At 55.4% G+C, this 24,238-nt stretch overlaps 1 protein-coding gene across 1 annotated transcript in view; it reads left to right on the plus strand.

Moving 5' to 3' along the window:
* Nucleotides 1-23,001, plus strand: part of QSOX1 (quiescin sulfhydryl oxidase 1) — a 39,450-nt gene extending 16,449 nt beyond the window's left edge. The window contains exons 3-12 of the mRNA XM_073356568.2: nt 148-196; nt 669-771; nt 3,019-3,109; nt 4,920-5,065; nt 7,532-7,666; nt 9,750-9,879; nt 14,463-14,585; nt 14,745-14,892; nt 15,982-16,158; nt 17,593-23,001. Of these exons, the coding sequence (XP_073212669.2) occupies nt 148-196; nt 669-771; nt 3,019-3,109; nt 4,920-5,065; nt 7,532-7,666; nt 9,750-9,879; nt 14,463-14,585; nt 14,745-14,892; nt 15,982-16,158; nt 17,593-18,575 (2,085 nt within the window). The 3' untranslated portion in view covers nt 18,576-23,001. The remainder of the gene's footprint in view (nt 1-147; nt 197-668; nt 772-3,018; nt 3,110-4,919; nt 5,066-7,531; nt 7,667-9,749; nt 9,880-14,462; nt 14,586-14,744; nt 14,893-15,981; nt 16,159-17,592) is intronic.
* Nucleotides 23,002-24,238: the final 1,237 nt, after the last annotated feature.

Genomic DNA, 24,238 nt, shown 5'->3' on the forward strand with positions numbered 1-24,238 from the left:
GAATAGAATACAGAGCTCCTTAATCCCAGTCTGTTGCCTTAACCACTGGTCCATGCAGCCGCACCAGTGCTCTGTGGGTTGCAATGAATGTTGTTAAATGTTCTCCAGATGATCCTGCAGACACTCTTCTCTTGTGTTTCTTTTCAGTTTTTCAAGGCCTTCTCCAAGAGCCCTGAGGACGGGACGAAGATATTCCGTGAGTATCCAAAACCTCCTGGCTCTTTAATCCTTGCTGGATTCCCCTTTTGGAATTCGCCGTGCTGTGGCGGTTTCCTTTCCATTGTGGCCTGCGCACCTGCTGCATTCTAGAGTAGGGTGTGGTCAGCGAGTGGTTTCCCCAGGTGAGGGTGGGAGGGCAAGAGGTGTTGGTGGAGGATGACTCATGACAGGGAATCTTCCGGCAGGGGATAAATGAATAAGGCATATCAAACTTTGCAAAAGAGATGTTTCTACCATGCGCCACGAACCAGCCACTGGAGGGGCTGCCAGGGTGGGTTGGAGATATATTGTACAGTATGGTCCAGTAGTGCTCAGTCTCCATGTGACACTGCTATGGCTGCAGGGGTCCAGCATGGTTGGGATGGGTCACTGTTACCTTGGGTACAATCCTTGGCTTTTTGTGCATGGTGCTTTGGTGGTGAGCTCTGTGTATTTTGTTCCCCGTACAGATCCTGGGGACAGCATTCAGAACCTGAGGCAGAGCATAATCACCAACCTGGAGATGCACAAGGAGACGTGGCCACCTGCCTGTCCACCACTGGAACCAGCCAGGTTATTGGAGAGGGACATAATAGCAGAATGTAACTCTGTGTATTTGTGTGTGTGAGAGAGTGTGTTGAGGGGGCTTGGGGTGAGAGAAACGACAAGGAATGAGCTCATGCTTAACCGGGCCTCCAGGAGCAGTCCTGCCCTGAGACCTCTGCCGCATGTGAATGATGACTCTATTCAAGGGCCTGCCCTGGTTCAATCCCTGTCATTGTGTGGAACTGAATTCCTGCGGGTTGGGCTGGAGACTTTGCCTAGGCGATCCCAAGGAGGCTCCCGGTTACTCTCAGGACAGTGACATGCACTGCACAGGTGTGAGCAGACCTGATGGCCTGGCGCCAGAGCGACTAACTGGAGTGACTGTGATAGTAGCACGTGGACCAAACGAGGCGGGCAGCTGTTTAGCCAGGGATTAATGGGCACAGACATTTTGAGTTGCCTCCTCGGTAACGTTCGTGTATCTCCCCGTGTGACGCGTCCAGAGCTGTCAGTGTGGGGCGGGTTCCATTACCTGCAAGGTTTTTTCCCATGATTCGTATCTAACACAGCTGCATGTAACTACGACTCTGCTGTGGAGGTTGTTCCTATTCGTCACCGGGGGAAGGACATGCCCTGTATTGCTTGTATGGGGGACATGTCGGTGGCCTCTGCTGTATCGAATGAGATCTGCTGACGGCCTGGGAAGGGCAGATGAGCCCTAGTGTTGCCCACAGCAAACAGATGCCCCGTGAGCGTTTGGAGCAGGAGGCTGGGTTCTTTCCCCTGGGCTGCACGTGTCTGGGGTAGTTGATGGTCCACGTCATGGCTGGGGGGCGGAATGGCTGGTGGCACAGAGGTGCCGTGCCCACTGCTGTCCCTGGTCTTCCTCCATGTCCTTAGATCCTAAAGTTGCCCTGCAACCTGGAGTCACTGCTGCCCTCTGGCTCCTCCCTGACTGAAAGCCCTGGCTTGAGTCCTGCCCGTTTAGCGTAAGATCCGGGAGCGTTTAGCCTTACCTGCCAGACCTAGAGAGCAGCCAGGACTCTGCTGTACAGTTCAGTGCGGGGCACCCGCTGGAAAGCCCCTGTGGCTACAACCTGTTAATGCTGGTGGCAGTGGAGAAAGGTGTTAAACCAGGAGAGAGAAATGGATCTGTGAAGCCAGACAGGCAGCTTGCAGATCAGCGATGAAAAGGAAACTCCTCAGATCTGCATCTGGTGATTGCCGGGGGAAGTCTGTGAGCACACACACACACCCCTTCCAGAGGTAACCACATCCTTGCGCTCTCCTCTGTGCCTGTGAAGGGGACTGACCTGGCTCTTCCTGGGTCTGAGTCATCTGGGCTGGGCCTGGCTGGGCTGGACAAAACAAAAGGGTTTGAGCTGCACTGCCCACCAGCCATCCCCATCCACATTTCAATGGAGGAGCAGGAGGATAGCCCCTGACCAGGTGCTAGACACCACGCTGCAGGTGTCTGTCTACCCTCTCCTCCCCGCTGTCTGAGCATTCCAGGCTGCACCCCAGCAAGGCCCCCTGCTTCCAAAGATGCGTCTCTGTACCCCTGCTCTCTCCCGGCTTCAAACTCTGTGCCATGCACAGCGCTGCTCCTCGGCAAAGGTGGATTTACTGCACCTCTTGATGCTCTGTAGGCACTTATCCTCCCCCCCCCAAGTAAAAACTGCAAAGCCACAGGCAGAGTTAATCAAATGCCACAGGTGTGGATGGGGAAATGAACCCCAGCCAAACTCCAGCATTCCAACCTCATGTTCCGGCTCTCCCCACCGTCTGATGCCCCACAGGGGAAATTGGGGGTTTCATTTTAAACCCCACTACCCAAGAGCAGGAGTGTTGGGCTCAGAGTTAGGGTTCAGGCTGTCTCTAATGTGACCCGATCTGTGTCCTGATTAAACCGGTCTGGCTCTAGTCTCAATGCTGGCTTTCACATTAGATAGGGTTCTAACCTCAAGTCCTTCCACAAACAGTCTCCCATCTCCTGTTCCTTGGCTGACCCTGGCAGATTACCATAGAGCCAGTGAAGTGAAGCAGAAAACCAGGCCGGCAAGCTCCATGTGAATTGAACAGTGGATAAGCAGAGCTGATCTCGGCCACCTACCTGGGCAACAAATCCAGCTGGGTTCAGCTGTGTGCTAGAAGGGCAAACACCCAATCCTTTGCCAAGCTGCTGTGTGCTGTGCTGGCAGGGAGCTGCTGGGGCTGGCGCATTCACCTGCTTACTCCATGTCACTGAGAATGCCTCATTGTTTCCTCCTGTAGCGTAGAGGAGATCCGTGGGTTCTTTCAAACAAACAATGTCATGTACCTGGCACTGATCTTCGAAGCGAACGACTCCTTTGTGGGAAGAGAGGTGGGCATTGTTGTTTGGTTCAGTATTTGTATTCCTGTAGCATCAGGTTGGGTTGTGGCCTGTCACCGTGCCTCAGTGGGTCACAGCTGAGGATGCCGGATTCAGGACAAACTGCTGAGAAATGGGCCAGACTCACTCCTAAACTGGTGGTTATTCTTCCATAAGATATACCAACCAGTAACAAAAGTAAACTTCTGTCTCACCATACTAGTTAACCAGAAGCCAGAAATGCAGCCTCCTTAGGTATCCCAGCCCTTGTTTCACCACCAGACACTAGGCTTTATGATGAATGGTTATTTAAAACCAGTTTAATCAACCAAAGGGTTCTTCTGATCCCAAAGGACCAGTCTCATACCCAAGTCAATTTATAACTCAGATCTTACCCAATAATCAAGCTGTAGCCAAATCTTTAGTATCTAATATCTAATGGTTTATTTATAAGAGAAAAGAAAGGGGTGAGAGTAAAAATGGTCAAAGGAATCAAATACATACACTCATTGCAAAGTTCTTGGATCAGGTTTGTAGCAGGGATGGAATAAACTCTGGCTTATAAAGTCTCTGGTAACATCCAAAAGATTGGAAGGTCCTCAGTCCATTGGTTGGAATGCTTCTGTTAGTGTAAGTCCATAGTTCAGAGTAGCAAAGAGGCAAATGGGAGAGGCTACCAGGGTTATTTATACTTTCTCCCATGTGGAGGGAAAACTCTCAGTCTTAGTTTGTGGAAAAGTCCAGGCACAAGATGAAGTTCAGGGTCACAGGAGCAAGTCACATGTCCTTGCATGCTTCAATGAGTCAGAGCAGCCATTACCCATATTCTGGCTGATGCATCCTCAGCTTCTTCTATGGCCTGTTGTGTGAGGCAAGTGTCCTTCAGTGGGCCATCAACTTGACTAGTCCATTCACAATGTGCTGACCAGACTGGATGTAAACTAACAACCTTGTGGGTGTTTCCACAGGAGCAAACACATTTAAAATACTGGTACATAGTCAGTATTCATAACTTCAGACACCAAAATGATACATGCATACAAACAGGATAATCATATTCAGCAAGCCATAACTTTTCCATTGACACCTCACATGACACATTTTGTACAAGATTTGTTGCAACTGTGTAACAGTGGCCGCAACAATGATCTATTTTAATCCCATCATGTCACCAGGCCCCATTATGTGCTGTATGTACATGTAGTGAAAAGATGACCCTTTCTCCAAAGAGCTTACAGTCCGAGTAGATGGGTGGAGAGGCGAGTTCTGCTTCTCGCCCTGGGCTCCTCAGGAGTTCGTATACAAAGATGTTAATTGTTCCTTGACTCTTTATATCCCTTCCAGTTTCCATAGCCATCAAGTGCCACGCGCTGCAGTTAGGTGAGGCTAAGGCTCAAGTAGTGGTGAGCTTTCCTGTAGCCAGAACTGCATGGTCTGGCGGGTCAAGCACAGAGCTGGGAGCCAGGAATCCCTGGCATCATTCATTCAGGGAAAGTTCACCTTTTTTAACTTAGCCCTGGCTCTGCCACTGACCTGGGCCAGTCACTGAGTCTCCCTGTGACTCACCTTCCCTGTCTGTAAAATGGAGATCCTACTTCTCCACCTCTCGGGGCTGTTGTGAGGGTCAGGCCATGTTTGTACAATGGTTTGGGAGGCGTAAAGTGTTCCCTCAGTGCTGTGTCCCGACTCCTGCTGGTGGAGGCTGGAGCAGCCATGAGCGTCCCATGCCACCCCCCAGAGGAGAGAGCCGCTGTAAGCGGGCTTGGCCCTGGGACGTTCTGTTCCATAGTTAGCCTAACCCATGGAGCGTGCTGCCTTGCAGGTGACACTGGACATGCTGCAGTACGAGAACGTCGCTGTCCGGAGAGTGCTGAGCAGCGAGGAGGAGCTAGTGAAGAAGTATGGCGTGACTGCCTTCCCTTCCGGCTTCCTGCTCATCAACAATGGGACCTTCAGCCGCATCCCTGTGTGAGTCCTTCCCTGCTGCGACCCAGACGTGGTGGTGGATCCCCCTGTACCTAAGCAGTGGGAGGATGAATCCTGGCACTGTGGGGCTGATGATGGAGGGAATTAGCTGCACTGAAGCTGGGAGTGTGAACCTCGGTGCTTGTGCGCGGATTCCCCTACCCATGGCCCTTAGAGAGAGATCTTGTGGAGTTTGATAGGGATAAAACCCATAGGGTTTTATGGCAGCTCCTCTCCTATCCTGGCCGGAGAGTTCTGGCTCGAAATAGTCTATCGAGAGAATATTGTTCTCTGCTAAACTCCATGAGACCCTTCCCTAAGGGATGGGGTGTGAATCCTGTCCAGGAGCTGCCCATCTCCAAACTTCCCTGCCTGTTCTGGGCTGCTCCCCCTTGTTGAGACACTGGATGTGGCTTTGTGATGCTGTGTGTGGCTTTCCTCCCCAGACTACCCCACAAGCTACAGCTACAAACGGCTGAAAGCCCCTCTAAACTCAGCCCAGCCTGCAGGTGTCTTGCTGGCTGGGGAATACATCAGTGGACTTTGCAAATCTGGCAGGGAGTCAAGTTGTCCCTGACCTTCTCCCCGCCTCAGTCAGCCACTCCACTCCTCCCTCTTGGTTTTCTAATTGCGGAAAAGTTCATTAGGAACCAGACAATGGCTGGTTCTGAAATGCTGGCAGAGAACAATAGCACCGGGACTCAGCCCCTCTCATGGGTTCCTGCTCCTGAATGGCACGTGTAACAGCAGCCAGATGGTGTCTTCACACCCTCGATGGATGATTGATGTCAGGCTGGCAGTTCAGGGAAGAGTGTGGTGGGACAAGGGGGCAAACAGACACTTGTGGCTTCCCTAGGAAGGGTCGTGGAGAGGGGTTGCTTGCCTGGGTAATAGCCAAGCAGGGAGTCTTTCCTAGTGGGAAGCATGGCATTTGCAAAGCTTGTCTGTGCTGCTTGGCATGCGGGGGACGGAGTGAGCCAGGTTGACGGGAGGAGGGCTGCTCTCTGATGATGCCAGCTTCACCCAAGAGCAGAGTCATTGTTTCCTTGCCGCGGAGCTGGTGGAGGGGAAAATTGCTTGTGACGATGCTGTCTCTCCACCATCTGCTTGCGGGCAAACATCGGGCTGTGAAAAAAGAGCGGAAAGCGATGGCTTCTCGCTGTTGGCTCTCCTGGGCTTTCCTGCCGCTGCCTCTCTCAGAGCCTGACAGCTTTGCTCATTCTGTGTGGGTTAAGTAGGGAGTCCTGCATTCCACCCCCTGCTCCCTCCATCTTGCCAAGCTGTCCTGTGAGACAGCAAAACCTCCCACAGTCCCCTGGCTGCCAGGCTGGGTTTATCCTGCAGAGATCCCAGTGCATCCGTACCCCCAGCTCTCAGGTTAAAGGGCGTTACTGATTCCAAGAGGGTAAAACCCACACTGGCAGAACTGGGGATTTCCCCACAGAAGGGCGAGGAAGAGGCTGCAAGGGATAGAGAGAAGTTGGGGGAATGGCTGCGTGAACTGGGGCTGCCCATCCCCATGAGAGCCATGCCCTTCCTCATGCCAGCTGGCCTGGAACGCACGCGGTGCCCAGTCAGAACCTGAGTTCTCTTTATATAGATGGTTTGGTTTCCAGTGCTCTCCCTTCCCCCGGCCAGAGGCCCGTTAGGGACGCTCACTGCAGCCAGTGGGTCCCTAGTCTTGGCAGTCAGAGGAGGTGCTGGCTCTGCCTTGTCAGACGCTTCAGGGCACATGCTGATGGCTGTTGAGAATGTGTCTGTAGAGGTGGTGGGAGGAGCGGAGAGCAGAGACCCTGCCCTGCAGAGAGGGCAGTCCCAAGAGAGGAGTGGGGCTGTGTGGAGCAGGCTCAGGCTGATGGCAGCAGGACTGCTCTGGCTGTATGTTAGGAAGGAGACCAGGCAGGGTGCTCAGGGAGCTTGGCTGGGCCGAGCAGAGGGGCATAGCTGCGGACGGATGAAAGAGGCAAAGGGAGCAGTAGGGAGGGGCGCGTGGGCTGAGCACAGGGAGTGGGAAGCGCCAGAGGTAGCAGTTCCAGACCAAGGAGGCAAACCCCTCCCCTTCCAGGCCTGGCTTATCTGCATGTCTCTGCCCCTGTCAGGGACAGAACCTCGTCCCCTTTCTAGGCAGCTGGAGCAGGGAGCTAGTGATTCAAGCGAGGCCACTACCAGCTGGGGGCGCCCTGGGGCCACACCGCGAACTGTGCAGCTACTCTCCCACCCGAGGAGACCCCCTGGGCATGTGGGGCCTGCCGGTGTATATGGAAGCAGATGGGCACAGCGCACATTGTTATGCCAGGAACTCCACTCCCATCCCCAAGGAGATGTCTGGCCTCCTGCCTGCGTGTGACATACCTCAGGGGCGCAGGCAGCTGTGTTCGTGGCGATAGAAAGGTTAATGGGGGTGAAAAGGTGACCCCCTGTGCAAGTGGAAGAGGCTTCTATCACGTGTTCCCATTTCCTTCCCTACAGGAAAATGGAGGCACGATCCTTCTACACCTACTTCCTACGGAGGCTGCCTGGGGTCACGCGAGGCCCCTATGCGCCGACCAGCGCGCCAGACACGCCGATCAAGTCGACCCTCACCCCGCGGAGGCCTGCAGACCGGTGAGCAGGTCCCACTCTCCTGTCAGTCCACGCACCCCCGCTCCATTCCCTTGGCTGAGTAAGCTCTGGGCCTCCAGCATTATGACCGGCATTGGGAACTTGATGCTTCCTGTGGGAGGCTCCAGAAGGCCTGGCTAGCAGGAGCATGTGTAGACAAGGGGAGCAGAGGGACGGGCAGTCGGAGGAGGGTAGCTTGGTAGGCGTGAAATGATGGATATGATGCCAAGGCCGGGGCAAGCAATTGGCCAAAGTGGCAGAGCCGGAGGAGCGTGGGTACCATATTGCAGTTTGGGGCAGGGGTTCGTTCGTTGCTCTCAGCTGCTCCTGGATGCTCAGACAGCAACAGCTTCTTGCCATCTGGTGAGAGGGGCTGGGCCTTTCCTGCCCTTTTCTGTGCAGTTGTCCCTTGGCGGTGAGATCCACGCGCTGTGCTCTGTGTGGGGTGGCACCATTCAGACACTGAAGTTAGCATGGGATGGGCCTGCTGCTTATTAATGCTGGGTCCCAAGGGCGTGTGAAGCAGCTGTGCTCCCATGGCCTGCACTGTCTGCCTTTTATGAGTGGACCTTCAGGCATTGGCCTATGAAATCCTAGAGTGTCGTCCTCACCTTCCCTTACATTACAGGGGTGATCGGTGGAGCTGACGGCCCCCTGGTTTGAAAGGGTGGGAGCTGGGGGCTGGGGCTTTCTCCAGAGGGACCTTCTGCTCTGGAACTTGCTCTTGGACGCATACCCCGTTCAGCAGAGCTGAGGCCGGTCAACATCCAGGCCGTGCTGCAAGCCTCACCTGTTTTACCCTGCTGGGTGGGACTAGAGACAATGCAGTGCAGGAGAGGTGACGCAGGGCAGGGTGACTGGAGAAAGTGCTCGCAGGCCACGGTGGCAGCTTGTGATCTCGCACCCCAGGTCAGTGGAGAGCAGTGAAGAACCTGGCTCTGAGTTCAGTCATTACTGAGGTGCCGGTATGAACTGGAGATTGAATCCAGAACAAGCGGCTCTTGTCCTGGATTCCCTGGCTCTGGGGAGCATTGGCATTGGGACAGATGAAGATGATGGCCACCCAGGGGTTGCTGAGACACAGGATCACCTGTGTCTGGGACAGTCTGGGGCACAGGGAAGCCAGGAGAGGGTGGAGGTGATAACCGGTCTTAGTGGGGCTCTGTAAGTAGCTGAGATGGTTCCAGGGCTCTGCTTCACTCTGCAGTAAGTTATGACCAAAGCCCAAATACTGAGGTGACTCTCCCCAGAGCCCCACAATGAGGGACAGGCTCCCTGTGCCCCAGGATGCTGCTGTTTGAGTTTAGCATAAGGGCCTTGGCACTGGTAGGTCTGGGCTGCTGCTCCCCAGGAACTGCAGGGGGCTTATGCTTGGAGGGTGAGGCTGTGAGCTGGGTCAGCGGCAGGAAGAGATGTGGTCATGCTGCTTGCTCCTTGCCCCATCCCTTCCCCCTAGCCCACCTCGCTGGCCAGGGACGCTGGAGGTGTTCCCCTGCCCTGCTGCAGGAAGGAAGAGGTCATTGCCTTTCTCCCCCCAGAGGAGGTTTGCAGGCTCTGTGGTGGGGCGCATCCTGCTGGCGTCTGTACTGTGTTGGGGTCCTGGTGTATTCTTCCCCCCCCCCCCACCGTTTCTATCTGCACGCTGTCCCTCCTTTGCTTTAGCTGTGGATTGGCAGGCCCTTTGCTGTTGGTGTTGCTGTGATGTGGGGACCGGAGGAGTGGTGTAAAACACAACCATTGTTGCTTCTCTTGCTGCTGCAAATAAAGAGAGCAGGCACCTTCAACCCTAGCCCCACTGGGGTGAGCGCCATGCGGAGGGCCCTCTGAGGACTGAATGAAGCTGGAGACTGAGTTAACCTTGGCCTCTCTGGGGATGAAGCCAGACTGCAGGTCATGACTGAATTCTGTCATCCCCTTGTGGGAGAAGGGGCCAGGACTCGCAGCTGTAATGAGAGGTCTCCTCCTCCCAGGCAGATCCTGGAGGGATACGGCTGAGGTCCCTCACTGGAGCAGGGGCGAAGGACTCCCTTTCTGCAGGCAGGCTCAGCCGGTTGTTAACGCCTTGTTTTTCTCCCCCATTCTCCAGCTCGAAGGTGTACATGGCTGACCTGGAGTCTGCGCTGCACTATGCCCTGCGGGTAGAGGTGGCCCGGTTCTCTGTCCTAACAGGAGAGCGTGTGAGAGCCCTGAAAGACTTCGTGACAGTGCTGGCCAAGGTGAGCGCTAAGGAGTCATCAGCCAGGCAAGGCCTGGGCGGTCCGTAGCCCCCTCATGCTGAAAGCAGATGCGGGGCTTTTGCTGGGGCCTCACTTGCCACTGTGGCAGTCACTGGGCCTCCCCTTCGGATGGATTGGAGGAGCGGCAGGCTGGTAATGAATCCCTCAGTGAATGAAGCTGGGCATATCCCCTCACATGCTCTGCTTGAACAGGGCTCTGGGGAAGCCTGTCTCCATGCCGTTTGCATATCCCGCATTCCAGCCTGCGTAGCAGCCCTTGTGACGATACTCTGGCTGGCTTGAGCGCAGCTCTGCCTGAGCCGAACGCTAACAAACCCCCTCAGTTATGGCTGCTTGGCCCTAGTCCCTAACTCCGCTTGAGCCCTGGTTGTGAATACGGGGCCTTTGTTTAGATAAATGGGAAATAGGAATTGTATCGTCCCCTGGGCTGGGCATGAAAATTATATGTGCCCTTCCCAAACCTTCGCTGGTGACGTGGCCAATCACATTGAGCCTAGACATGAACCACACCTTTGGAAACCCCGTCCACCCATGCTCAGCCATTCACTGTAGCCACTTCCCCCTGAACCTCCAGCAAGATGGCACCTCTGTGGCTGGTTCTTCCACCCACCTTGATGCAACTTATTTCCTCCTGCTCCCACCTCTACCTTAAGCATCTGCGTTGGCTGCACCAGTAAATACACACACAGCAATGCCCTCTGCAGTGAGTGGCTTTGAAGTGTCGTGGGACCTCTGCTTTGCTATGGCAGATATGTGGCTTGCTGGCCGTATATTGTCTCCTATACAATCCTCTAGAACTTACCTTTGGAAATCCTCTTCCACAGGATGAAAGAACTCTCCTCACATGGGATGCAATGCGATTGTTATAGCAAGGGACCACTAAGGACCTCTTCTAAATGTGCAGTCTCCATCTGGACTCCTTGGGCTTGCACATGAGTCCATTTCATTGGAAACTTGGGTTTGATTTGAAACACTGGAAAGGGTTCCAAAAATAGTTGCCGGAATAATTCAGGGTCTAGAGGATGTGCCCTATAGTGAGAGATGTAAGCTCAGTCTTAGTTTCTCCATGAGAGGGCTGAGAGATGACTTGATCATGTCTAAAACAGGAGTGGGCAAACTTACTGGCCCGAGGGCCACATCTGGGTGGGGACATTGCATGCAGGGCCATGAATGTAGGACTGGGGCAGGGAGTTGGGGTGCAGAGTTCGGGAGGGGCTCAAGGCTGGGGATTGAGGTGCAGCCCGGCGCCACTTACCTCGAGTGGCTACGGAGTGGCAGCGGTGTGCAGCAGGGCTAAGGAAGGCTCCCTGACTTCTGGAAGTGGCCAGCATGTCCAGTAGTGGCTCCTGGAGGTGGGGGGGGGGCAGGCGGCTCTGTCATGTGCTGCCCTTGCCTGCGGGTACCACCCTCGAAGCGCCCATTGGCTGCAGTTCCCTGTTCCTGGCCAATGGGAGCTGCAGGGGGCGGTGCCTGCAGGTGATGGCAGCGCACAGAACCCTTCTCCCCCGACCCAGGGGCCGCAGGGACGTGGTGCTGGCTGTTTCTGGGAGTGGCATGGGGCCAGGGCAGACAGGGAGCCTGCCTTAGCCCCGCTGCACCACAGGGCTGGCAATCCCGCGAGCCGGATTGCAAGCCCTGATGGTCCAAATCTGGTCCGTGGGCCGTGGTTTGCCCTCCCCTGGTCTAAAAGATGAGGAAGCATAGGCGCCGAGTTTCTAATCTGCAGGGGGATGCTCCCCCTGGCTCCACCCAGGCCCTACCCCCACTCCACCCCTTCCCACAAGGCCCCATCCCCATCCTGCTTCTTTCCACCCCACCCCTCCTCTTCCCGCCCCACCAAGTTCCTCCCCTGAGTGCTCTGTGCCTTCACTCCTCCCCCCAGCACCTCCTGATGCCACAAAACAGCTGATCTGTTGTAGGCACTGGAAGGGAGGGGAAGCATTGATCGGCAGGGCCCCCCGGCGGGCAGGAGGCACTGGGGGAGGTGCTGGTAGTGGGGCTGCCAGTGAGTGCTCAGCACCCGCCATTTTTTTCCCGTGGGTGCTCCAGCCCCGGAGTTAGTGCCTATCTGAGGAAGACATTTCTGATCATAGATGGTTCTTTAATGAAGCAGAAAAAGGGCTGACGAGATCCAATGGTCAGAAACTAAACACATGCAGACTGGAAATGAACGTGATTCACCACTGGAACATCTTATCTGGGAACAGGGTAGATTCCCCATCACTTTGAAGCCTTTAAATCGAGACTGGGTGTGTTTCTAAAGGAGAAGCTCTAGCTCAAACTCAAGTTCTGGGCTTGATGCAGAGATTGCTGGGTGTGGTTCTGTGGCCAGCGCTATGCAGGAGGTCAGATAAATGGTTGTAATGGTCCCTTGTTGCCTTAAAATCTATTCATCTAAATGTGGGTCACTAGTGCAATGAGTCTTGGGTTCTCAGCTTTGACCCTTATTACTTTTTCCCTAATTGCCCAGCTGCTGCCTGATTAACAAAACTGGCAGGCTGTGCCTGTGAAGGGACCAGAAGTTAGACTAGCAGGGGATGGTGCGGGGCAGGACTGAGGTGCATTGGAAGGAGTGTGTCAGGAGGGCAGGACGAGAATAGCCAGTGGCCATGTGAGTCAGGCCTGAGGTGCTTTGGCATGGCTGTGCTGAAGCCTGCTTAACACCTAGCCTGCTTGCAGCCTGGCTTTAGCTGTTGCTCTCAGTCTCCCTCATTTTCCTGAGCACGGAAGGTTTTGTTAAATGAATACCCCACCCTGCCACCTTCCCATTCAAAATACAATCCCCCAGGAGAGTGCAGGCTGTGTTCAACCCTCAGACAGCTGAAAGGCGGCTGTGTGTGTGTGTGTGTGTATCAGGGGTGCGGGGGTTGCTACACCAGTCCCCCAGGCTCTGAAAGCTTCAGGGGACCAGTCTATACTGTGAAATACATTTGGTGTCAGGCAGCTCTGGTAATGTCAGCTCCAGATTAGGAGACAAAGCTGTTCAGATGCAGGGAACAGAGTCCAAGACTGAAATAGCACAAGGAACCCAGTTCACCAACTTCCCTCCCTCCCTCCCTGCAAAGCTCAGAGATGTTGGGGGCGGGGGATGGGAATGGGGTGGATGTGGATGGGATGTGGGTGGGGAGGGGAAGAGGAGTGTGTGTGTGTGAGTGAAGGTATAGATGGGGAGGGGAATTGGTGTGTGTGTGTGTGTGGATGGAATGGGATGCGGGTGTGGATGGGGAGGGGAATGGAATGGGGTGTGGGTGTATGGGGAGGGGAATGGGGTGTGGGTGTGTGTGGATGGAATGGGGTGTGGGTGCGAGGGAAGGGGAATGGGTGTGTGGGTAGGGAGGGGAATGGGGGGTGGGGGGGAAGGGGAATGGGTGTGTGTGGAGGTATAGATGGGGAGGGGAATGATTCTCTTGCAACCTCTCTCCCTTCTGCCTCCTCCTCTGGTGATTGGGTGTGTACCATAGTCTAGAGGAAACAGTTTTGTGCTCAGTGCAAGGTGTTCTTTCAGATTTAGGCCACTAGACGGAGCAATGTCACCAGGATTCCCACATTCCTGACAGTTGCAGGGAATTTTCCTTCTCTGCATGTCCAGACTCTGATCCTTAAATCTCACGTTTCCGAAAGACGGGTAGGCCTGCGGGGAGAGAAGCCTTTATTTTAAAACGGGTCACCTGCTAAACTTCACCCCAAATCTCCAGTATCCCACAGGAGCCTTTGAAAGGAGATTGGGGGTGGGGCTCCCCATCAGAAATGTCAGTTCCCTGTGTTTATTTATTGTCTAGCATAACGGGATGTCCATGGAGGCTAGACCCTTTTTCTTTCATGCCCCCTGCACTTTCCTGGGTCCCCCGCTCCTGGTTTTACCCACCTACACTGTCTCCTCTCTTTGTGTTTCTCCCTGAGGTGGGTCTCCCCACCCTCCCTCCCCATCACTCGCTCTCCCCCCCCCTCCCCTCCCCCCGAAGCGCTTGCGGTTTTAAAGTGCTGATACTAATCGGATTTGTGTTGACTTATTGTCAAAGTAGCTTTTCGTGTCCCTCGGAGACTATTTGGAGTTACGATCGAGATTTGGATCTTGGCTCTTGGCCCACAGGACTGACTTATTCACAATGGTGGCAGCTTGAATACAAATGAAAGGGCTTCCCAGTGCTGGCTGCTTGGATTGTTGCAGGGGGAGGCTTCATACCAAGCTGGACAGCCTGAGACTAGCGTAGCTGTGAGCTCCCCACAACCAGTGCACCTGCACCATTCCCTGTAGTGACAACTGCTGGGAGAGGCTGGCATTGCAGTCGCCGAGAGTTGTCCACAATCCAGGTCTCGCCCCATTTCCCACCTGGGAGAGGCTAGCAAAGGGCATATTGGAACATGATAGTATTGCTAAAAACCTGACTTTATCGCTGTAGGATGATTTGTGTCCTATTAGCCTGCATGCTCAGTAAAGGTCTCAAAATGTCCCTTGGAATCAAAGCAGAAATGTCTCTCGCGCCTGGGTTCACGTCGGCCATAATGGGTAGCAAGGCTTTTGTCGTTAAATGTATTTCCTCCTCTCTCTGTTCTTGCCGCAGTATTTTCCTGGCCGCCCCTTTGTCCAGAACTTCCTGCGCTCTGTGGACAGGTGGCTGAGGAACATGAGAGAATCAAGGATTCCCTACAGTGCCTTGGAGCGGGTCTTGACCAACAGAAAAGAGGTGGGTCACTTAGAGATGATTTCCCTTTAGCCCTGCGGCATGTGCACGTGTTTGCTTTCCCCTATCCTTTTCTCTCAGTCCCCTTCTGCTCTCCCTCCTCTGCCCTCCCGTGTTAGCCCTGAGGTTTACTCTTTGTCTGCCTGTCTCTCTCCCCATCAGGGTCAAGCCCCGGAAGTGCTGTCGAACAACATGACATGGGTGGGTTGCCAGGGAAGCAAACCTCATTTCCGAGGCTACCCCTGCTCCCTCTGGACCCTCTTCCACCTCCTGACAGTGCAGGCGACTAGGTACCGCAGGCTGGGCACAGGTAAACAGGTGACCCTGTGCATGTCCCACTTTGAATGTGCTGGATGATCTAGCTCTTGACCATAGAGAAAGGGGTATGGGAATCACCATGATAGCTCCCCTTGGCTGTAGCTCAGAATTTCCGGGAGCTGCTGCTCCATGGGATGGGGGAGGGTAGGTAGGCTTAGGCCAGAAAGCTGAAGGCAGTCCTGGGGTTTTAGAAGGGTTGTACTCCCTGGTTGGGAAAGCCCTTCCGTCCATCCCCCGTAGCCAGGACGTCAGTAAGCCCCAGACTAGGTGGCCCATTGTAATGCCCCAATCTCCTCTCACCCCACCTTGCATGCCTAGCGCCTGTATCTAAAGCCTGTATCTTGTGGCTTGCTGGATCCCCCCAGCAGGAACCTTCTGCTGCTCTCATGTCAGGTGGCTGGCTGCCGCTTCTCCCATGCGTGGGTCAGAGTGCTGAGCTTCCCAGCCGGCTAAGGGGGTCGTGCTCCCTTGTGGAATCTTAGCACCTTATCGTCAATCAGCTGTGCATGGCGCTCTCTCCTGCCCCAGGGCCAAGGGTGCTGCTGTCTCAGCTCAGCCAGCCCCTCTGGCTCAGGGAGCACCAGACAACAGCTAGCAACAATAGTATCTAGCTCTTCTGTAGTGTGGCTCTCTAGTGACAGCTGAACACTAGCCCCAGGGCCTGCTGGGTCACAGGGGATGTGTCTTAAACAGGACATACAAGTCCGACTGCCGAGCCAGCCTTTGGCATCTCTGCTGGTCTCCCTCAGGATCCCCTTGCCCAGCCTGGCTCATGGTGCCATGGTGTCCCATGGTGCTGTGCCAACACCTCCCAGTGCAGGTGGGGCTGAATGCTCTAAGCGTGTCTCACTCCACTGGAAGCCCCATGCTGGGCCCCACAAAGCCCTCTCAGTGTAGCTGAGGCCCCCTGCTCCGTGGTGCTGTGATCCTGAGCTGGCTGGTCCCGTGGACCCACCTGGCCTTGGATTGCTAGCACTCTGGCAAGAACCTGGCAGGCGCAGTGCCTCTCTGAGTTGCCAGGGTTTCCCCAGCCGAGCGTGCCAGGGTTTCCCCAGCTGAGCTGTCTCGCCTCCCCCTCCAGGCCCCCTCGAGGTCCTTGGCGCTATGCGCGGCTACGTCTGGTCCTTCTTTGGCTGCCGGGAGTGCGCTCAGCACTTTGAGGGCATGGCAGCGGAGTCCATGGACAAAGTGAGAAGCGTGGACAAGGCAGTCCTCTGGCTTTGGTCAAGACACAACAGGGTCAACGCTCGACTGGCAGGTAAGGGGGGGGGTCCTGCTGGCGAGTCTGGCGTTGGCCAAGGAAGGAGGGGTGCGAGGCGCCCGAGGGAGAATTTAGCCCCCAGTGCAGGGAGTCCAGACCCTCTGGCCATATCTGAGGAGGGATGGGGGACAGGGTCATGGGGACAGCTGAATGCAGGGGGGGTTGGAATTTGAGATGAACCTTGTGAGCCGGCTTGTAAAGCACAGGCCGGGCCTGACTCAGCTCCCCGATAACGCCATGTCTGCCCTGCCACCACTGCGCAGTGAGGGGACGTCTCTCCTCACAGGCTGATAACCCCAGGGGAAGCTGGGCTGAAGGGCGAAGCCTGGGGCACAGGGAGCTGTGAGAGCGCTCTGCCTGCACGCCACGGGCCGGCTTTGTTCATTCATTTCTCCTTTGAAAGCAGGAGGCGGGCAGCCACGGGTTAACTCTGCAGCCTGGCAGGGGTCTGGTGGAAGGCCGTGGGGAGGGATCGCAGACCCCCGAGGTGAAGGGAACAGGCAGCTGGTGGTGCTGAGCCAGAGACTGCCCCAGAGAAGCAGTTAAATCTTATCCGGCTTCCCACAGGGGGCTTTAAAAGCTGCCATGTGCCCTGGGAGGACCCTCCTCCCAAGATGATTCTCCAAATGCTCCATTCGCATGCAGATGCTGCCCCTCCCCCTGTAGAGCAAAATTCAGGGGAGCTGGGACGAAAGCAGCTGGCAGCTGAGAAGGAAGAGGGAGCGAGAGTGGCTGGGCAGGGGAAGGAAGCGGGGAATGACTTCCTGCTTGTTGGTGCAACCTCCCCTGGCAGGGGGGCATAGCACCCTCCACTCCAGCTCACAGCATTCACCTGGAACCCCCGTGGCCCAAGGATGTGGCCCAGGCTGACACCCAGGGACTCTCTGCCAGGGAGAGGGCAGAGCCCATTGAAGCCTGGGGGAACCTGCCGGCATTTGTCCCATTGTGGGGTGACTGTCCCTGCTCTGGTTGGTCATTTGCGGGGCAAGGGGGTGGAGAGGAGACTCCCAAGTTTCCAAGGGCTGCAGCTGTCGGCTACGAGAGCCTGTTCTTGGCACTAGGGTAGGCTGGGGGTTCTTACACGCCCGCTCCCTAACCCCCAGGATGGCTGAAGGTAAAGTGAGCAAACAGAGCTGCTCCTGCAGGTGAGTTGTGCATGACCTCCAAGTCAGGGTGATGTGCAGACCCCTCTGGAACTGCGCTCCTTGCTGGGAGTCTCACACTAGCAAGGTGCGAGCAGGCTAAGGTTGGAGGGCTTTGGGCAGGTTTGGGGTGTGTCTGTAAGATCCGTAAGGCACAAAGGCTACTCCCCTTCCTTCAGGGCTCATTGGGAGGGTATTAAATGCTGTGGTTATTGTACTGGGATCGTCCTGCTGCTGGAGCCTCTGGTGGGACTGTATCTGAGGCCTTTGTTCCATCTGACTTATCCAGGTACCGAGACGGAGGACCCTGAATTCCCCAAGCTGCAGTGGCCTCCCCCGGACCTGTGCCCTCTGTGTCACGGCGTGGTCAACAGGCGCCACGTGTGGGACGAGGCAGCCGTGCTGCGCTTCCTCAAGGCCCACTTCTCCCCGGCCAACATCATCTTAGACTACACAGAGCCTGAGATGGTGCTGGTGGTCAGGCACAGCCGGGAGGCAAAGGAGGGAGCCGGAGAGAGGGCCATGGGTGAGGGGGAAGAGAGAGGAGAGGCGGAGGAGGAAGAGAGAGGAGAGGCGGAGGAGGAAGAGAGAGGAGAGGCGGAGGAGGAAGAGAGAGGAGAGGCAGAGGAGGAAGAGAGAGGAGAGGCGGAGGAGGAAGAGAGAGGCGATAATGGGAGAGGGGAGGAGGAAGAGAGAGGCGATAATGGGAGAGGGGAGGAGGACGAAGGAGAAGAAAGGAGACCAGGGGAACCAGAGGCCGCAGGGGTGGGAATGGAGGTGGGTGGCTCGGAAAGACGAGGCTCCTCAGGGCCACGGAAACCAAGCATCGTCCGGATGAACCCCAAGACACAGGAGCTGGAGGAGGACATTGTGGACCTGGACAACTTTAGTGAGCTGCACTACAAGAGCAAAGCCCTGAAGGCTGCAGCCGTGGCGGCCAACAAGCAGTGGCGGCTGAGCAAGAGGGACACCATCCCGCTGCTGCTGGCGGACGACAGCCACCAGGACTTTGACTACGCCGCGGCCTGGGAGCGCTTGAGGCGGCGGGGGCGGGGCTCCAAGCAGCTCATCGGGGCCCTGGAGGAGAATGAAGGGGACGCCCTGAGGAGGAACCATTGGTTCCGCATGCTGGGAGTGGGCTTCTCCCGCCTGGACCTCAGCCTGTGCATCGTCCTATACTTCCTCTCCTCCATGTGCCTGCTGGGCATGTACACCTTCTTCCGCATGCGCACGAGGCTCCGCAAGGGCCGCCCCGGCTTCCCCACAGCTTGAGGCTGGCGGGGGCGCTGGTAGGGTGGGGGTGATGGTACAGGGCAAGTGCAAACGATTCCTTCTGGGGCTCTGTGGCTGGAGAAGCATCAGACTTTCTCCACGAGGGTTGCTAGGGCAGTGGGTGCAGCTGGACAGTTTCTGGATCTCACCACTGCTGGCTACATGGACATGGGGCCGCCCATCAGATAGATGTGGCAGGGTGTTCTTCAGGGATCCAAGAGTCTTACCAAGCCACCCGAGCTCCTCAGAGACCTCGAGTGGAGCCGCTTTCGGGTCGGGGTGGAGGGCTGGAGGACGGAGTGAACTGGGAGAGGTGGGGGGGAGTTCTAGCTGCCTGCCTGCTTACAGTAGCTCAGCCATTAATAAGGACTGGGGGGCCTCCTTTCTGGTCTGGGGCTGTGAGCAGTTTGCCTTTGATCAGTCGTGTCTCTCTGGGCTGATTTATTTGCCCTGGGCGGAACTTACCACCCCTCTGAAAGCGAGCTAGAGCTGCAGCGTAGAAGGTGGCCAGACCTGTTCTTTCTGAACTGGGTTCAAAAGCTCTTCAGCGCACACCAGGCCTGCACTTCAGCTCCAGCTACGCTATCAGTTTTCACCATGTAGAACTAGCCCTTTGGGGTTAAACCACTAGAGTTGGGGCGGGGGAGGAGGGGGAATTGGGACAGCCAGGCTTAGTTAATATAGGCATTGGGCGGTGGAAGGATCAGATTGCTGTGGGGTCACTAATGCTGCTTGTGTTTTGTGATCGGTTGGGCCAAGAGTTAGATCAGACTCCTTTCCAAATTCCCACCGGTCAGACGGACCAACTGGTACCACTGAGTAGGGGGCCAGGATGGTGTAGGGGTACTGCACAGCCTCTGCCCCCATCGCTAGTCCATCTTGGCTCAGTGGCGATTGCCGTCTGGCAGCTGTTCCATGCAGGGGGGTTGAATGCAGCTCCTAGCGCAGCGGGATCCCCGCCACAGAAAGCCCCCAGCAGTAACTGCACCCTTAGTGCTCTCAGCAGAGAAGGAAAGGGTTGAATGGGCTCAGATGCAATGCTCATCACTTGCCTCTAGACGTGGTCAGGGTTAGGGGATGCTGTGAGAGCTTGCACACCCGTCGCCACTGCAGTAGCTGGGCTTTCCTGCCTACGTGTCAGTCCTGCTCTGCGAGTTCTCATCCTGAGTTGCAGCGGGAGGGCAGGGAAAGAGTGAAAACCTGATCTATCAGAGGCTGCCCCCTAAGTTCCAGGAGCAGTGAGAGCCCGGGGTGCAAGGCTAGCAGAGGGAATAGCACAGCTGCATGCCCTGGTACTGTTTCCTGCTGCACCGTGGTGAAGGTGAATCCAGCCCTAAGCGCCCAGGATGCCCCAGAGGGTGCAGAACTTTCCCTTTGCCAGATGATTCCTTCACTCTTGTAGGCCAGGATCACTAATCCATTCACCCCAAGGTGCTCTTGCACTATGCTCAGTGTAGGTGACACCCCCCCCCCCCAAATAAGGGACTGCGGTGCCACTGGCTAGAGATATGCGTAACACAGACAGGTGCTGAGGAAGTTGTGTAGCCAGAGTTAAGCCAGTTCACCTTAATCCTGACCTGAAACACTCCCCCCTGCCCCATGTACTATTTGTGTCACGAGCCACTGCGCTCCTTAGACTAATGCATCTCAATCCTATCTTGAAATACCACCTGCTCCACACTCTTGGGTTCCTCCTATGCTGGCTCTGCATTCGTGAGAGAGACCGAGAGAAATGGCCACAGGGGTCAGACTCACCAATTGGCATCTGGCTTCTGAAGTTCAGGGCTCGCAGGGGAGGAGTCGCTGTGTTAAATGAGAACAGCTGTTACATCCAGCCTCCCTGCAGCCCAGAGCACGCTTGGGCACAGAGGTGGGTGGGAAAGGACATGGACCCTTGGTCTGACCACAGAGCGTTCTGCTGGAGCATCTAATTCTGTGCCACCTTGGCCTGTCACGTGGGTGAGGCTGTCCCCACCTTCTCCTGAGTATGGGTGTGGGGGAGGAGGGTATTAGTGCTGGCAGGGTTCTGTGTCAGCCTGTGCTGTGTTTCACCTTCTGGGGACATGCTCGGGCCAACGGCTCGTCTCTCTGGAAGCCTGTCAGGCAGATTTGCTGCTATCCTCATGCTTTAACATTAGAAGTGGGAGGAGGTGGGGAGCTTTTCCCGTCTGCCCCCCCCCCCCAATATTATAGTGTTTATGAAACTGGGAGGAAACTGGAACTCTTCCTTTTGGCACCCTGGGTGGGGCCAGCCTTAGAGCCAAATTCCCCTTGTACAATAAAAAGCCATAGAACATACCAGGAAGTCTTGTGCTGCTCCATTACCCCTCTCTGTTCCCACCCGCTTCAGCATGCACGTATGGGCGCCTCCATTAGGGTTCCCAGCCACGCATTTGGGTGCTGTGTTTCGGTCTCGCAATCCCAGCACCCAGATGCACCTGGCTGCTTGTTCAGTACTGGGAATATCCCCGCCCACATCCTTGTATAGTGAGCACCCTCAGCCCGGAGCATTTGATCTCTGACCCCTGGTGTTAGCGCACCTCACCGGCCTGCAGATGCTTGTCACTTTGTTCAAGCTTTCTATGAAACCCATTGTACTGGAGTCACCGTTGAGCTGAGGAAAGGGAATCCTAATGCAAATCATGGCACTGCAAGAGTTGCTTAACTTATCCCCAGTCATTCGCCAGCTCTTTGTGGCTTCCCATCCTGTCCTTTGGTTTGTGCATTGTTTTGAGTGAGGTCTGCAGGGCAGGGGACTGTCTAGCACTGTGCAAATGACCTTTGGGCTGGTGGGATCCAGAAGCTGGCTGCCCAGTGGGTGAAGGAGCATTTCTTTTTGATTGTTCTGAACATAGCTCCTGGTACCATCCAAGTAACCCCAGGTACCCGTAGGCTTCCTTCAAAGGGTGCATCCAACTAGTTACAAGTTAGGACCAAGCTTTTCAAAAGTGACCAGGGATTTTGTTCAGCCTGCTTGAGAAGCCTCGAAAGGGCCTGACTGTCACAGGCTGAAAATCCCGCCCCTTTCAAGGCATGTCCAGTTTAACATCTGAAATCACTGGTCACCTTTGCAAACGTTGCCCTACAGGACCTGCTGGGTTTGCTCTAAGGCCTTGTCTGTGCTGTGGTTTTGTGCTCCATTGCCAGCCGGAAAGCCAATGTAGATAGGCTGCCTGTGCTTCTGCCACTGTGGCATCTAACCAGGTCAGATAGCTGTAAAAATGCTAGCAGCCGATCTGTACTTACACCACCACTGGCGGGGCTCCTACAGCAACAATGGGTGACAGCCAGCCTGCCCCCCTGTGGACAAGAGCTAGGTTTTTATCATCTCCGCCCCCCCCTTTTTTTTGTTTGTTTCTTTTTGCATCCCAAAACTGGGGAGGAGGAGGGGAGGGACTGGTGCCTGGAAATGGGGACTGCCCTGGAATATGGGGTATGGGGGGGAGCAACCTATGATCACTCTCCCCATCCCCTACTTGGTGCTTGAGAACATCTCCTGCCCTGAGCCTCTCTGCTTCTTCCAGTGAGGCCTGGACTTGCTTTTGGGAGTGGTGAGGCTCCTGTGGCTCTCCCTTCCCTGGGCTTGTGCTGTCCTGATGGATCTGACCTAAGCCTGCTGGGATGTTTCTAAAGACCAGAGTGGGATAGATGAGTTCTTTGCTCCTTTCCTAAATGTGCCTTTTCAAAAAATCTGGACTCCTGAGCTACAAAACATTGGCTCTGAGATCACCTGTGGATTCCTCCCTGATTTTCACTAGGTTACCTTCCTTTTGCCATCTACAGGCTGGAGCTGGGGGACCAGCTTGCTGGGCTGCTGGATTTTGGATGGGGCTTGGAATGTATCTGAGCTTCCCAGGACTGTGCCCATGAGGAGCTATGCTAGCCCACTCAGAGCTACTAATGGGCATCCCTCAACCCTCTGGAGTGGCTTCCTGCATGCCTGGTCCTTGATGAGCTGGTGTCTGTGAATGGAAAATAGCCACTCAAAGGAATTCTGACATCACATGATGGGGTCACACATGCCCTTCCATGTTGCCTGACATTATGGGTCTTTGTGTGTCACTGGAGAGAATAGATTCCTTTGGGAAGGGAGAGGGGTGCTGCATCATTATCTATCTCAGCCAGTCTGCTGTAAGGGGCAGAGTGGCTTGCCCCAACCTAGACCTGTACCTCAGTGTGTTGCCCCCAGGTTGAGATCTGTGGAATGCTCTGCTCCAGGATGGGAGGAGGAGAAACATTTTTCTGTAGTTTTGTCACAAGAGGTTGGTTTGGTTTCATTTTCTTCACTTTCAAAGTGGTGGTTGGTTTGTGCTCTGTTCCCGGTGCCAGGCTGCTGTGGCAGAAGGAACTGGGGTCTCTGAACGCGGTGGCTGCTTGTGTTAATGGAATAAATTATTTTTGCTAATAAATGTTCTGCTTTGTTGGATCACGTGTGTCTAAAGTGTGTTGAGTGTGGGTCTGAACTGCTGTGATGCAGAACAGCAACACAGGGCGTGACCCTCTCTGCTGAACTCCAGTGGGGCCAGCCAAGGAGCTCAGTGGGCTAGGGACCAGCCCACTTTTCCTTCATGCCATTTTTACTCATCTCTTCTCCACCTAACCTCTCCTTGTGCCTCCTGTTCCTGGCCTCCTTCCACTAGCCCCCTCCTGGCCCTCTGACCACTTCTTTTTGCATCCCTAGTGCATGTGTGCTACTGACCACGTTCTTGGCTTGGGGGTGGGGATCTGAGGAAAGACTTCTGATTCCCCTCTGTCAAAAGAAATCCATGCACATCCCTACATCTCCTCTGTCTGTGCAGGATCCTCCAGTGCATCGGCCCTCCATACCCAAGCCTTCGCTCAAAGCCAGGCACCACACTGCATCATTTGTCATCTAAAGTAGCAACCATTTTACAAGGAGCATAGCCTTTGATTCCCACCCCCCCGCCCCCGCTCTGCCCCCCTCTGCCATGTTCTGTCCCAAAGGAATTTAAAGTCCTATTTCCCCCATGCACCAACTCCACCCGGGAAGGGCCAGGAATAGCCTTCCTTTCCCTCCCTGTTGCCTGGTTTGAATCCAGCAGAAGCTTTGCATCACTTAGCCTGGCCTGGCAGAGAGAGGATGGCTCAGCTGTTTTCAGAGTTCCATCCTGGTTGGCTGGAGACTAGCCCAAGGCACTCGGATGCCCATTGCTCTCCAGCCCTTAGCATCCCAGCAGCACTGAACTAAGCACAGGCACCTCACCTGGCCGTTTCTAGTTGGTCTCCCTGGCTGCCAGGTGCTCGCAGTGCTGCCCTGATATTGGAGCAGTAGGTTGGCTGTTGCAGGTGGTTCTCCTGAATATGAGACTAGCACGCAGGTGTCTTTGGTCCTTGATGAGTAGGGACTGAGAAAGAGGAGAGGATTATTAATGGGTTATGGAGCCATTCACCTGTCGCCAGCTTGATTCTACTTTAGGGGGCTGTCAGGGCCACACCTGGTTGCCTGCTGTTCGTGGCCCTGTGTCCGTTGAGCTGGTGGGGCTCCATTCAGCTCCTGATGGACAATTCATGTCACTACTGTCAGCACAGGCCAGAGCCTGATGGGGCTTCCTAGCCTGAGCCACCCGCCCACCCTAGCGTGAGTCCTGCAGGTTGTGGTGAGGCACCTTAGTGGGGTGGGGGAAGCTTGCCCCTGCTCCTGG

This window comes from Lepidochelys kempii, chromosome 8 (genome assembly GCF_965140285.1).
Source record: "Lepidochelys kempii isolate rLepKem1 chromosome 8, rLepKem1.hap1, whole genome shotgun sequence".
Taxonomy (NCBI): Eukaryota; Metazoa; Chordata; order Testudines; family Cheloniidae; genus Lepidochelys; species Lepidochelys kempii.